The 16,231-nt window shown below is 31.9% G+C and overlaps 1 protein-coding gene across 2 annotated transcripts in view; it reads right to left on the bottom strand.

The window, feature by feature from the left end:
• Positions 1-4,799: 4,799 nt before the first annotated feature.
• LOC145291305 (serine/threonine-protein phosphatase 4 catalytic subunit) overlaps positions 4,800-16,231 on the bottom strand; it is a 33,675-nt gene continuing 22,243 nt past the window's right edge. For both annotated transcript variants that reach the window (XM_080137007.1, XM_080137017.1), the window contains exons 5-9: positions 14,646-14,819; positions 12,041-12,167; positions 11,229-11,418; positions 7,789-7,867; positions 4,800-5,343 (exon numbers count right to left, since the gene is read on the bottom strand). In XM_080137007.1, the coding sequence (XP_079993133.1) occupies positions 5,293-5,343; positions 7,789-7,867; positions 11,229-11,418; positions 12,041-12,167; positions 14,646-14,819 (621 nt within the window). In that variant the 3' untranslated portion in view covers positions 4,800-5,292. The remainder of the gene's footprint in view (positions 5,344-7,788; positions 7,868-11,228; positions 11,419-12,040; positions 12,168-14,645; positions 14,820-16,231) is intronic.

Raw genomic sequence — 16,231 nt, 5'->3', positions numbered from 1 at the left:
TTTCGTTTCATCACAGTTATGTACATCAAAGATTTTCATTTTTTTTTTTTTTTTTTTTAATATGGCAGGAATTCTGGACAAGAAACTTTATTCCAATAAGCTCAATAATCTTTTTAAACAAGCAGAGCATGCAGGGGTCCTCCTCCATGAGTAAAAAAATTACTTTCATCATGACTAATGTTTCTGCAAAATTTAAAAATTAAAAAAAAAAAAAAAAAAAAAAAAAAAAGTGGTTATTAAAAAAAAACAAAAAAAAAAACGAACAAACTTTTACCCCTATAATGGTCCCTAGGAGAGCAACCAGTTATCCTAGAATATCCGTTTGGCAAAAATTAACTTTTATCATGACTAATGTTCATGCAAAATGAAAAAAAAGAAAAGAAAAATCCAATGCTTGGTTATTGAGAAAAGTGTGAATAACCGAACGAGAGTGTACTAGATCCAATCCCTCTTGTCAAGGGAACCAATAAGGTGAATTAGAATTACTACTAAAATGGATTTATCTCAGTTGACTCAAGATAAATTGCTTTGCAATTCATTTTTTATTTACAATTTCCATACTTGTTATTGTGATCATGTTTCGGCAATTTTACTCATCGACCTTCTGCAGGTGTTTGGTGTTGGACCCTTAATAAACCCGTTCTTCAAATCTTGTAACATTCTTTAAACTTTCTAAATTGTTCTAGTACCTCTGCTCAAGATTGAACTCAAAACCCCAAGATAGGCTACATACTTTAATCCATGTCCGAGTTGTCTTGATCATGTGATTTAAGTGCAAAATGGCCGAAATGTGATAACGATCCAGATGAGGTGAAGAGTCAGAAATTAGAACAAACATTTCTCACCCAATTAAATTTCTTGCTTAACTTTCCTTTTACATACCAGTTATCGTTTTCTTTGCTGCCGACTTGAATTTCAACACTTTATCAACAAAATGATTCAGTTGTCAACGGAACAAATGCAGTGATTATTTGAGGAGGGGGCGATTATGTTTAATGCTGACACGAAATTGCTTTCCAAACTAATCAATCTCTGGTTAGGTATTTACCTATGCCACTTTCAAATCCATTCCTACCAATTACTGCCAGGTTTCCTTTACTACCTTAATCATTCTACATCTATTAACCCAAAACAGTTATACCATGCCAGTTGTCTCAGTAATTATCTAGAATTCCCCATATATGGAAGAAAAAAAAAAAAAAAAAAAAAAAAAAAAATTGTACACTAAAAATTATGTAAATTGATTAAGAAATTTCATTTTTAAATATAATCAAATTTTATGACAAAACTGAGATAATCTCACGATGTCATCTTGAAAACAAGTGAAATTCAAATTTGTGAGATTTTGAAAAGCCATTCTTAACTTGGGAGGGGGGGGGGATGCATTGGAAAAATTAATTCACTTAATGATTTTCTTTATAAAAAAACTACTTGATTAATTTATGATTTTTGGAATATGATATTTTCTTTCTGTCAAGAGTATGCACATCATACAGATTTTTTTTTTCTAATATAGAGGAAATTCTGGACAAGGACTGGACACATCTGCACACACATATCCCTATACTGTCCAAATTTAATCTTTCAAATCAAAGCCCGTTTTTTTAAACTCACATTACACATCTATCACATTCTCATATTTCTTCACATGCAACACCTGTCCTTAACTCAATGGCCATGTTTCATTTTCATACATCATCATATTGTATAAACATGTCTGGGAGAATCTTCCCTTGGTCAACAGTGGTAATACTTTTATCGACTTCTAACTCCAACATCTCTTAACACTCACTTAAAAGCTTTCTCCAAACCTATATAAACGAAATACAGCACTTCTTATTAAGAAACTAGTATTGCATTTGTCTCAGGATAAATATAGCATCAATAATAATTTACTTAGGCATAAAACCAAACCGCATTTCATCTATGCCTTTCCTCGATATTAAAGAAACAAAAAAGTAAAATCTGCATGACTAAACAAAAATATAACATCCCAAAAATCATGAATTGATCGAGTAGTTTTATTTCTAAATAAGAAAATGAAATGAGTTACCAAGGAGTAACTGTCCTGTCTAAGATTTTGAAAACAATCTTAAGAGGGTGGGGTGAGGGGGATAATGCAATATTCATATTTTCTAGATTTATGCTATAATGCCTACAGATTTCTATGAAATTGCTTAAAAATAATTTTCTTTATACATAATTTTTGGAATATATTTTTGTTTTGTCATATAGATTTTTCTTTATTTCGTTTTGTTCTTTAATAGAGAATAATGGACAAAAACCAACATTTTGTTGCTAAATTATTCTCAAATACTTTAAGGATCTAAACAATCAACTTTAAACCTCTAATTATTTCTATATGGACTTCCTCTTTTACTTTTGTAAAACGTTCACAATTGTATTAAAACTGCAGTCTCATACAATACAATCAAACTAGAATAGAAATTATGCCACAGAACTCCCAAAGTAACATAGGTAACTTGAATAGAAATATAAGATAAAAAAAAATTAGTCAAAAGGTTTGTAATTCTTAAAAACCAGAAGACTGCAGAAATAGAAAGTTTGGGAAATAAGGTTTAAGCAAGACTACAAATCAGAATTATTTTTATTGTATGAAGTAGAAAATACAAATTTTTGATTAAAAATGATCAATTTGTTTGGATTTCTTAACGTGTCTCAACAGATTTAATTGTCAGTAATCAGTTTTAAAAAAATAATTATGTACTATGTTTAGCAAATTATTTACTTGAAAATTTCCAAGGTTTGATCTTTATATAGAAAGAAATAAACAAATATATATTTTTAAATATAACAATGCATTTTACGTAAATTTTTAGCATCGGGAGTGACCGAAATATGTAAATTAATGAGGAATGCTAAATTCAATTGTGTTCATAAACATTATATATATATATATATATATATATATATATATATATATATATATATAAGACAGTGTGTGTGTTTGTATGTCTCACAAACTTTCAATAGACACGACGAACACTAACAAAATTGTTATCGTTAGAAAGATCAGTCTCTTAGACAACAAAATTGAAAAATTCGCCAAAATTGGCCCCCGCTAGTTTATAAAGAAAATTTAATTTTAGACATTATAAATAGTTACACATAATGCATAAAATTATAGATATTCAAAATATTTGTTCTGGTCCAGAATTCCCTGTATAAAAAAAAAAAAAAAAAAAAAAAAACCCTGCATGATGTACATACCTGAAGAACTGAAAATACCATATTCCAAAAATCACAAACTGATAAAGTAGCTTTATTTTTATAAAAATCATTTTTAAGCAATTAATGGGAATAGTACATCATAAATTTAGTATGAATTATTGTGAAGTTACTTTCCTTGTTCAAGATTTTTTTTTCAAAATCAGTTACTCATAAAATTTAATTTTCCTATTTGAAAATAAAACTACTTGATCAATTTATGGGATTTTTGGAATATGATATTTTCGTTTCATCACTGGTACATACATCATAAAGATTTTTCTTTATTTTAATTTTTTTAATATAGGAGGAATTCTGGACAAGAGAAACTATTCAATGATTATGAAATTGAAAGAAAAAAGTTTGATTTAAAAATCTGGCTGTGATTGCATTTGTGAAAGGTCAACCAAGCTGTAACAAAAACGAATCAAAATGTTGGTGCTTCTTGAGATAGAGTCGACAAATCAATTTTTTTTACATATGTCCTTGTAAGCAAAAAATAATATTACTTAATTGTCATGTCAAAAATAGTAACATATCCAAATATTATGAAAATTCATCAAGTAGAAAGTTATTTATACATGCAAGTAATTTTTACTAAAAATTTAGAAAATTGCATATGTTTTAACACAGATGACAAAATAACAAACAATGTAACTTAGAGGCTAAAATATTGGTCATCTTTGAATGGCGACCAACATTTTAGCCTATAACGATAATTTTTTTTTTTTTTTTTTTTTACTAAAAACACAATAGCAGTTTTTCTACTTAAAATTTCATAATACTTTGATATTTTATTACTATTTTTGACACAATTTAGTAAGTAATATTATTTTTGGTTACAAGAACATATTTAAAAACTCCATCCTTCGACTATCTTAACAACCAAAATGTTTCACAGAGAATTTCCCCTTATTAAAAATTTTTGATTTCTTGGACTAGATTTCTGGAAAAACTCACAAGAATGTAAATAATCTAATTGATGCAATCTGATATAAAATGTTATGAAAAGCTGAATTTTTAACATTTTCTGTTTTATTCATGTCCAACTCTTGGTATTTATTCAATTAGAAAAAAAAAATTGTTATAAATAAAAAAAAGTACAGTGTTAAAAGTGGCCAACACACAAGGAACAGAAAGGCTGAATCTCATGTGAAAGATGTTAAAGTTTTGATTAAAATCCAATTAACAGTTTCGCTGTTGCATTGAAAACCTTCCCTGGAGGTCAACTAGGAAGTTTTGTAATGGATTGTGGATTTTATGCATTTAATAGGGAGTCGGAGGAGAGGAGGCAAGAAGGAGCAGAAGAGAGAGAGAAAAAAAAAATCACACACACTAAATATGAAACAGTAGACCTACTTTGATTTTTGCACAGGGCATGCTGGATCGTCGTAATAAACATGGTTGACATCAATGGAGTAACAGCACTATTATAATAAAGTATGCAAAGTTTCTGAGCACTTTTCAAAAGTAAAGCTTGCATAGATAAAACTAGCGCATACCATTTCCAGCCCAGAGAGAAAAGAAAAAAAAAAAAGGAAAAGGGGAGACAAGAAAGAAAAAGAAAAAACCCTGGTCTAAATTTTATTTCTAGGCATAAAGAAAAGTCCGAGGATGGACTACATCCAATGCAAAGATTATTAAAGTGGTGACCTGTCTGCAGTCTGAGCAGAGACAATGACGTTTGGAGGTGTCAGAAACTACAGACAAAGAGCTCCAGATGGTACTGTTTTCTTCTTTTCTGTGTGAGTGTGTGTATATATGAGAGAGTTTAGATATATTTATATACAAAATAGTTTACTGGTTGGATTTTTAATTCAAGAGACAAATACAAGGAGGAGCATTTGACTTGGGAGGAGGAGGAGGTGGAAAGGAAGGAAAAAAAAAATCATAACGAGGAAGAGGAAGAGTGACAATATTTTTTCTTTCCTTGTAGAATAACTTTTCATGTTTTTTTTTTTTGTTTTCTTTTTTTAAAAATGAGGAATGAATTGTGAATAAGATGAATGCTGAGTAGTGTTTTAAATTTGATGAAATTCATATGGGATGGAAGAGAACATTCTATCAAAGGAAATAATCAGGCTGTGGCTTTTTAGACGGGATACCTCGACATTCCTGAAAAGGAGAAAAAAATTTTTGATTAGTAATTATATATTTTAAAACAAAAACTTTAGCACATTTATATAAAAAAAATAAACAAACTCCAATACATTTACACACACACTTGGCATAATTACGCTGACACACAAGTTCTTGTTAGATCACTGAAGTTAAGCAACAACAAGCTTAACTTCAGTACCAGATGAATGACCATTTGGAAAGATTAGACACTGTATTGTGCCAGGATGCAGAAATTTCCAAATTAGTATTTGGGGGCATATTTAAAACCACTGGGAGAGATGCACTTGGTCTTCATTAAGACATGCAATCTAGAAGGAAACCTCAAGTAAAATCTGAGGTCTACAGTCTGCTCCGTCTTGTGGCAGTCATTTGCACCAACTGAGGTTAGCAATAGTTCCAAAAAATTGGAAAGGTTCTACACAAAGCCTTCCCAACTATAAACAAATCATTTGTGTGGATATCGTACAACTTAATTGTTTGAACCTCATATGTTGGAATTGGACGGGAGAGTCCCTCATACATAAATATATATATATATATATATATATATATATATACACACACACATTTATTTATTAGTGTTGGAACAATTGGGAATCTAAAAAAAAAAAAATCTGAACTTTTCAGGGTATCAGAATCGGTATTGGGGGAAAAAAAAAAACCCATCTAATTTCCGATTCCAAAACAGATTCCTTAAAAAGCACATTAAACTTAATTTTACATTGTTGGCACTTAAGATAAAATGTTGAACATTTATCGTTTTTAAGTACCTAGTGACATTAAAATCTATATTCATAACAACATAAAAAAATTTATATAAATTTATTTTACTTGTGCCAAAAAAGAAAAATTTTGCCTTTTGCCTGGTCATCGACAAACCTAACAAAGAACTTTAATGAATTAATGTTTAGTTGTCATAAAAGCAAATAACCCAAGCCGATGTCTAACAAGTAGGAATTTTATAGTCTTAATTCCTACTTGTGAGACATCTGCTTGGGTTATAGCTGGTTGTGATGACCACGTCCTTCATTTGAGATGAAATAGGTTTTTTCCACTGTCGGATTTCACAGTAGTTTGCTTGATCTGTTATAGTTGGCAGACTGTGTTTGCTCAGTAGAGTGCTAGCCTCGCATGCAAGAGGCGAGGGTTTCGAATCTCGAATGTGTCTGATGAGCACAAATGAGGGCTAAACTCTAGTCTTGTCCGGTTTGTTTGCTGTCATGGCTCTTGTGAGCTGCGACGTTGTCTGGCTGTGGAAATAATTATATATTCTCTAACATTCTAAAAACATATTATACATACTAGCTGTATATACCAAGCATTGCCAAGTCAAAACATTGCTGGGTAGAGGGTTTAATCACACGCCATTTAAAATACACTGAATATCTTAACTTGTTATAGTTTTCCTAAAAGTGGACCACATGTTAGAGTTATGAAAGCATAAAAAACATCCATCTTCATCTATGAAAATCAAACGGAAAACAACTTTCATAGCTTAAATAAAGCTTATTTCCATTTATAAAGGCAACTGCTGTTGGCTAATAATTAAAAATAAAATATAAATTAAATAAAAAAAAATTAAACTTTAACATTTCTAAACAGAACAATTAAAACAATTCCATTACTTATAATTAGAGTTATGATAAAAGAATATTCTTTTCATTATTTTGACTTTAGTATATATCAGTTCATATAATGTTTTAGATAGAGTGATGTGGTTTTTGATTGATTAACTGTGTAACTATGTCGGATATATATTCGAGAGTCAAAACAATAAGAATATTCTCTTGTCATAGCCCTACTAATAATAATCATTAATTATATAGAGATAATTAAAATTTTCTTTAATGTAATATGCAAATGAAGTAACTTCCTTTATGTAGATTTGAACAAACACAGGAATATAGGTTTATTATAAACAAACGTGCGGTTTCTGTCTGTCCATACATCATTTCTTAATTTTTCTTAAGATTTTAGGGATAGACTCTACATAACCAAATATAACTGAAACTATATTACCCAGGGTACTTGGATAAGTATATTCTGTTTTGATAAAATGCATACATTTGGGATTTGCATGCGTGTTTCATATACTTTAAAAGGATTACAGTAGAACCCCAGGATACGGCATTAAAATTAGTAACAAAATACACTACAGTATATAATACACATATATAATCAAATATCATTATAAATAACACCGTAAGGTGAGGCGAATAACATAATCAGAGGCCAGAAAAACATATTCCACATCATAACCTGAAAAAAGCTTATCCTAGAGCCACCGTATCCCGGGGTTCTACTGTATAGAAATTTAAAAACTAAGCAGGGTAATATTAATAGATATTCAGAGCTTGGAGCAAGAGTGCGTAAGGGCATTTATAGATTGTGATAATAAAGTCAGTCTCTCCTTGTTTAGAGTGAAACTAAAATACTCACTTGTGGAGCAGCTTCAAAAATAGTAAAATCTCTTTGTACATGTTCATCAAGTTCTAAGATAGCAGCCACATTTCCACACCTGAAAGGCAAGCAAAATTATAGTAATTAAAAGTTATGTTTTTTTTTTTTAAATTTTTTCTCTCTCTCGGGAGTCACTGCTTATCAAGGCTCAAAGGCCACTCGAGGATAAGGTTATTGAATGTAAGGGGGGTAGTGTAGTTATCGTTCATGGTGTAAATTGGGTAGAATTTGATTATGGGGATGACTCAACAAGAACTTGTTCACATTGGATTTGAAAGCTACCATGTTGTATTCAACCAGGAAGCAGGACAGTGGAACAGTGTTCCAGGTGGACAGTTCTGGGAAAGAAGCTTTGTTCATAGTATCTGCATTTAGATTTAGGCACAAATAAAAAGTGGGGGAAATCGTTTATAGTGGTTTTAGCTAGTCGAGTGTTTTTGTGAAAATTTGGCAAGGGGAGACCCAGTCGAGCACCTCTATCTCTTCAATTATATAAAAAGAACTTGGTTTGTGTGTGAGTTAGTTCCCTATGGACTTTGAAATGGTTAGCCCATTTTTTAAATTTTCATGTCTGGGAGTGTTCTTACGCAGGTTTTGTATCGGAATGCGTCTGATAAAGTATCCAAAAAAAAAAAAAAAAAAAAAAAAAAAAAAAAAAAAAAAAAAAAAAAAATCGATAATCAAAAAAATCTGATTAAAGAAGGAAGTTCGATTTTGACCAAAGTTAACACTTTTATACAACCTAACCACAAGTGCATTTGAGAAGTTTTATCACTGCAGAAGCAAAAAAGCCCAGCCTATAAAATCAACTGCAGATTCTTTTATAAGACAGCGGCATGTTCAAAATGAATGTTTCTCTTTAGAGCACAATTGAACCATGATATTTGACTTTTGCAGCATGCATTCAAGTGATTACCTAAAAATAATTTCATAAAATAAACAGCTTTAACTAGAGCAGGTAATCAATAAATTTAATTAAAAAATGGGCAATTTCACAGATTTCGATGACAAAAGTTAAATGTCGAACATTTGTTGGTCCTCATTCAATCCCGGATCAAATGAGACGTCCTAAGAAAACTTGGATGCAAATAATGAACAACTTTTATTCACCCGAAACAAGGTCCACTGCTACGGAGGGATAAGGGAATATTTCGTATTAGAGTCCATAGTTATAGGGGCATCCCAAGTGCAGCAAGATATTTACATAGCATCTAAAATTTCCACATGTTGAGACAGAGAACATGAAGGAAATTCTAAATGCAAGCAGTTCAAGGAAAGAAATTATTAGAGTAGAAAGCCTTCAAGCTTGTGGGGACTAACAGTGAAGAGATGTGATTGTCGGTTTGTTTGGAAGCACAAGATCACAAAGTTCAGGACTTTCCATTGAAGTACTTTCCAAACAAACACAGTGACAGAATATTGCGGCGATGAGACAATAGCTGTACGTGTGGGACCTGTTAGATTAGAGACTTTTTTTTTTTTTTTTTTTTTTTTGGACATTGTCTAAGAGAAAGAATCTAGTGGTTGGTGTACCAACCCGCATGTGGCAACAATATACTCTGCATGGGTGAATGGTAGCTTTATCAGATACTGATAGGTGTGAGAAGTTTTCTAGCTTGATAGACAGCAAGCCTTTGCAGCAGATTTGGCAGTATCTTCATTGTGTTTGTTCCAATTCATGTTATCTGTGAATGTTAGGCCAAAGAGTTTGAATGTTGAACTCTCCGGTAGGTTCCAAGTGATGATTGGAAAAGTTTCTTATAATTGTTAAAAGAGAAGAGATTTGTTTTGTTAGCATTAGATATAACCATCCATTTTCATTCCACTAGACTAGAAGTCATTTTCTAAGGATTCCGCCAAGAAAATTAATTTTTCTAAGAGTTTTATGCAAGACCTTGTTAAATGCTTTGAATATAACAAGCGCTAACGACCTAGCATCACTTGCTTTATCCAGTGTATGGTATACATGTTCAGAGACCATTAGAATATTCCCAGAAGAATGGACTCGCTTAAATCCATAGAAATAAGTTTAGCAATTATGAAGTGGTGAACTCTTGCTAGATTAAGGACTCAAAGATTTTAGTGAAAAGTGGGAGGAAATTGATAAGGCAATAATTTTGAAATTCTTTCATGAAAATTCTTGAACACAGAGGCAGTTTTTCCAGCTGTCAAAGAAGATTTGGCATTTATTATAGAGTTTGAAGAGAACCTGTCCAGTTTAACAGAGCATTTTTTTTTTTTTTATTATTATTATTACTTAAGCAGGGATCAGATCAGGTCTACATGCTTTTAGACACTGGAATGGGAAAAGTATAAATCCTTAAGACTGCTAAGCTTGGAGACTGGATTTGCAGGCTATTAGAAAACGTCCAACTCTTGATCAAAGAAAGAGAGATATAAGTGTTAGCATGTTTAAGTACGGCAAAGGAAAATGTTCAGAACTTTGATGTTTGCTTATGAAGCACCTAAAAGTCAAATATAGTGTTTTGTATTGCCAAAATTCTTGTCGTCTTGAGTCATCCACCATCTAATGAAACATTCATAAAGTTTGTGTGCACTGATGCTTGTTTATTAATTATAGTCAGAGTTCTAATCTTAAAAGGCCAGTATACTTTTGCAGAAGAATCTTGATCGTAATATAAGGCCTCCCAGCCGATAACTTAGATCAGAGGAACACCTTTTCAGCATGTTTCTCATGTTAGGATACATGTCCAGCCAATACCAAAAATTGTTGAACAACTGTAAAAACTGCGTGGAAGCCAGAGTTAAATGCAAACATGGTGATACTTGTAAAGTTTGAATATAATTGAAAAAGGTTTGAAACTTAATCAGGGAAGCGCCTACACAGACTTCAATATGATTATTAAAACTCAATTTCATTGAATTAAATGAAAATAAATCCATAATGTGGTTCAAAAATCACTGAACATTTTCCCTAACTTTTTTTTTTTTTTTTTTAAACTGTTTAATTCGGCAGATTTCACACTAAACAATCTCCGTTAATTCTTAACCAATGAAAATATAATTTGTTGGTTCAGCTTTTTTAAAGGTGAATTTGTTTAATGCAGCACAATAACCAGTCATTTGGTTTCTCCTAGGTTGAGAGTTCAATTCTCACTAGTAACCTATGTTTTGACGTTAATTTTCAAAATGCACGCCAATTCAATCAATTATGGTGGGGACGAGGCAAGTCTGAACCATTTCTAATAGTCGATACAAGTCCAAGATAATCACATCTGCCACAGGAATAAAAACTATTTGTCATCAAAATGAACCTAGATTCTTAAAGCTTATGACTATTGGAAAATCCACAAAATTGGAGAGAAAAAAAAAAGAATTCATGATAATATAACTTATAAACAAGTATTAAAAAATATTTCAAACAAATATTTTGTAATTAACAACATAAGAGATCTTACCTATAGCAATAATTAGGAGCTGACCAAACCGTTAATACAGTCTCGTTAAAGTGCCACTTGTAACCTTCCATAACTAACTGATGTGCTCTACAGATGAGGTCAATATCATTGGCGACATTAAACTGTGACACAACATCACTACCAAAAAGGTAACCAGCACCTCTGGGGGATACACCCCATCCTTGCATATCTGAAACAAATTAGAAGCATATCATTAAAAATGTTCAATTTACAAAAACTCTATGAAAGAAGAGAATAAACTTGTTTCGAATCTGAAGAACTTTAAAGTTAATATTTCAGAATTTAAATTGCAGTTTTTTTTGTTAAGTATATCCAAAATTAAAAAAAAAAAAGTAGGAATTGATAAATTGAATTATTCGAGTAACTGATGCATATATATTCACCCTAAACAAGGCGCAATGCCACCGAAAAATAGGGGTTTATTGTAAATTAGGAGCATCCTGTATAGGGAGTTGTAAATATTACATTTAAACTTCTGTATGTTAATACGGTCAGGGAAAAAGAATGGAATGGTTATCAGTTTGAGGAAATTTATAGATTTTTTATTTTACGAACCATGCTTATATCCTATAACTAATGGGACCACTTAGGGATAAGGATTAAAGAGATTGCTAGTGGGATGATGATTGTCACCACAAAAGGATTAAAAACAATGGAGGAGAGGAGTAGAAGATAGAGATAAATTTATTATCCAAGATGATGGCTCAACACTTATTTGTTTATATTAAACTTGATTTAACATACTTTAAACAACAAAAATAATTTGTGGATGTTAAATGAGGATAAAATACCTTCAGGATCTGACCATAGTAGATCACACATGGGTCCATCATGTGGAACTTCTTGTTTTCGATCTATTGCTCGAATTTGATCTAATGTCTGTATTGATGGTGATAAACCTCCATGGACACAAAAAATCTACAGAAAAAATAAAAAATAAATATAAAAAAAATACAAAAATTGCATTAGTTAAATTCCCATTGAAACAATCTTTGGTAAATATATATAAAAAAACTAAAGTAAATGTGAAATATAAAAGATATGATTGGATAGGAGAAAAGGGTTTCATCTTTTGATCTTAAGAAAAAACAATGAATAGAGGAGGGAACATTCCATACATTTCTGCTGATAAACACTTGTGTTTTTCAATGGAAATAGTTCCAGACAAGACATGAAGCCACTTAATGTAAGAAGCTAACAAGAAAGAAAGATGATTATAGCAAAGAGAGGTGATACCTATTGACTTGAAAAAAAGTATTACAATAAGGTATGAAAACAGTGAATTGATGGAGACTAATAGTAAAATGAGTGAACAAAAGAAATGGAGCAGATTAGACAATTCTGAGGAACACATGCCATAATAGTATTTGTAAAAAAGATTGAGACTAGCAATATCACATTTGTGAGAGATGTTGTAGAGGAAAGAGTGGATGCATCAGCCCAAATCAAATATGACAATACTCCAAACATACGTGTTTATCTGAAATGACGTACTGTCCTTTATGATCTCTGCATCAGTGAGCATCTCAAGTCAACGTGTAATACTATGCCCCCCTCCCATAATGTTAGGAAGTGAAAAGAGAAAAAAAAAGAGGAAATAAGGTCAGCAGAAAGCTAATGGAGAGGAAGTAGTTCACCAAAGCACACAAAGGCCACCTAAACTAAGATGATTAATCAAGATATCTTGATTAACTATACTAGTAACAGCAGTAACTGGGACAAAAGATTAGACATAGGTCAATATATTTAGAGCTGGTTTACAGACATTTTAAGGAACTGAGTGGGTTTTGTGGCAGTTCAAGACAGTTGAAGGCAGGTTATAGCTTGGACCAGATCAGGAGAGTTTTAGGAAGCTGAGATGATCTGACGTTAATTGATGACAAAGGGGCCCTTGACAGACGACTAAGATGTGGACGTTAGTGATTAGGGTATTGATAGTGTCCACACACACCTAGAGTACAATGGACATCTGAAAAATATGTCAGAGTCTTTTAAGTTGTTTTATTTTTTTTTTTTTATACTTGTGAACCAGTACATGCCCCCTCAGCAGCCATCAATGTGAGAAGAAAATAACATTGTCAGAAGATGGAAGAGAAGACGACCATGGAACCGGCATTGGGGTCGGCAATTGTCAGGTGGAAGCAAGTGGTTGCACACAAGATCTACCAGACTGTGGTATAACCTAACGCTTTGAAAGAAAAAAAAACATACTGATTATTGAAACAAAAGATGCTGTTTTGGACTTCCGGTTTGACTAGACTTGACAAAGTCTAAAAATGGTGTGCACTGGTATTGACATGTACTGCACACAAATAACAACACTAGCAAAAATAAGATTTAATGGCAGCCCTTGGGGAAAGGATTGAGAACACAGCAGAAACAAACATGGCTGGATAGCTTGCATCAAAAAACTTAAGATTGTCGAACTTCATTATAGCCAAAGCTTTACCAATGAATGGCGGTGTGAGAAATCAAGTCTGGATGCTACAGCACGGAATAAACAGAAGAAAATAATTAAATGCAACATCTGTGTCTAGTGATGCAATTGAAAACAATTGCCCTAGCTCAAGATCAAACACCTATAAGGAATCTGATGGTTGTATTCATTTTGTATTAAGCAAGTTAATAATATTGCAGTGGTTATGCCAGACAAAGATAACATTTTAATTTATTTTCTTGAAAATTATAAAAAATGTAAAAATGGTAATATGAAACTTAGAATTTTAAACAGGAATACACAATCTTTATTGGTTATTACCTGGCTACAAGCAATGTTGGGCCAGAAGTGTAGTTAGTTGAGGATTACACAACTCTTGCTTCAGTATAAAAACCCCAATGCACAAGCACCTTTTCAGGGGGACATCTCTTAAAATAACATAATTAAAAAAAAAAAAAATTGAATTAGAATTTAATTATTCTCAAAATGAAAAATCACTAATAATAATTTATATTGATACATAATGTGATAGTCAAAGAGACCTATAATATATATATATATATATAGTAGCAAGTCGCAAGATATGCTTAAATATATTTTTATTCATGCAGATTATGTATTTATTATTATAAAGACAGTTCTCTATCGATTATTATATCAAACCTAATATATCGTAGTGAGATCAAAACTAAAAAAACAAAACAAAAAAACAACAACAAACAAAAAAAAAAAACATGTGACTTGAGTGCCATCAGCTAAAACCAAAATATACAACTCTCCAACCGCATTCCTTAGCCTTTGGGCTACACCCACATATATATATATATATATATATATATATTCACTTTTCATCATTTTTAAAAAGATGGAATCGCTTGATCGAAGACAAGTACTGCTGGATGGTCCACAGTTTTCTAATTTTATATATATATATATATATATATATATAAAGTACTTACTTTGCCGTCAATAATTGCTGATAGACTTAGGAAGTCAAAAATCTCGGTACAATAGCGCCAGACTGTGATAGAACCATATTTTCTTAGACATTCATCGTAGAATCCATAAACTTGTGTTATCTGTCTACTTTCGTGATTTCCCCGAATGAGAGTTATTCTGTCGGGATATCTGACCTGTGATTAGAAAAAAAGAAAAACTATTAAAAAATCGTTTAAAATATTTAAAACCAAAACATAGTTTAATACAGAAATGTATATATTTGTATCTAAAAATATAATGCAGTTACATAAACCCAAACACACCAAATGTTTAACATCACATGTCTAAATACTATTCTTAAATTCAGACAAAAAATAAAATTCTAATTTTATTAAAATGCAAATGGTCTTTTATCCACCTTCAATAACATTTTTTTTTAATATTTCTCTTGTGTAGGGAAAATTGTGGTGTGATGACAATCACGGAGGCAGGCTGCTAAGAGTGGAATGTGTGAACTCCAAACTCGACCGATAAGGCGAAAAATCATCAGGTTCAATCACTTCTTAATTTGCATATTAACGAGAGAATATAAGGCTGGCAGTGAAGATGTCGGCAGTTCAGTTGAGTTCTGGAGAACTGGACTGAATGGGTAAGAGCGAAGAATGTTCGAATGCTGCCAAGAATCCAGTCTAGGTTTTTTTTCTATTAGAAGCTATTTCGGCTTTAAATATGAAGTCGATGCGGACGAGATAAAAGTGGGAAAATTTTAAATAATTCACGTTGAACCTGGAAAATTGAAAGCGTTGCCAAAGGGAGAAGTAAATGAGTTGTGTCAAACTGTGAAGGTTGAAGATATGATGAAGCGAGTCAGATTTTATTTTGTGTTTGAAGAAAAAGTTGTCGCTGTGAAAAGAACTTAAAATGTGAGTCGTTTTTCAATGCGGAATTTAAATTGAAATCCTGTTGTGCTGAAAAGAAAAAAGTTGTTTTCAACGAAAGTTATTTTATGAAAGTACAACACGAATCGGATTTTATTTTGTTTTTGAAAGAGGAAAAAAAAAATAGTCGCCATTAAAAGAACTTAAAATGCGATTCAGACAGCTTGTATGTATTAAAAAGTCGTTTTTCAATGCGGAATTTAAAATGAAATCCTGTTGTGCCGAAAAGGGGAAAAAAAGGTGTCGTTTTTGAACGGAAGTTATTTTGGAGAGAGTAAAATTCGAGTCTGATTTTTTTTTTTTTCTTAAAAAAAAAAAAAAAAAAAAAAAAAAGTCATCACTGTTAAAAGAACTTACGTGATTCAGTTGACTTGTATGTAAAAAGTTGTTTTTTTAAATGAGAAATCTAAAAATTAAATTCTGTGTCTAGCCGTGGGCAGATATGTCTAGCTGTGTCTGGCCGGGGGCTAGCCGCGTCTAGCCGAGTAGCGGGGGGGCTAGCCGTATAGCCCCACTTCTGCTGCGGAGTATCTTAAAGACGGATACTACTTCCCTACCCAATTTATGATCATGAGATCAGAGAGGAGTGTAGGGAAAATTGTGATGTGACGGCAGTCGCGGAGGCAGGCATGTGCGAACTCGAAACCCGACCAATAAGACAAAAAATC

The sequence above is a fragment of the Euprymna scolopes genome, chromosome 2, assembly GCF_053919585.1.
Source record: "Euprymna scolopes isolate OS-2025 chromosome 2, ASM5391958v1, whole genome shotgun sequence".
Classification (NCBI taxonomy): domain Eukaryota; kingdom Metazoa; phylum Mollusca; class Cephalopoda; order Sepiida; family Sepiolidae; genus Euprymna; species Euprymna scolopes.
Note: the sequence above shows the minus strand (reverse complement) of the source record. Positions and strands in the feature narration are given on the sequence as shown.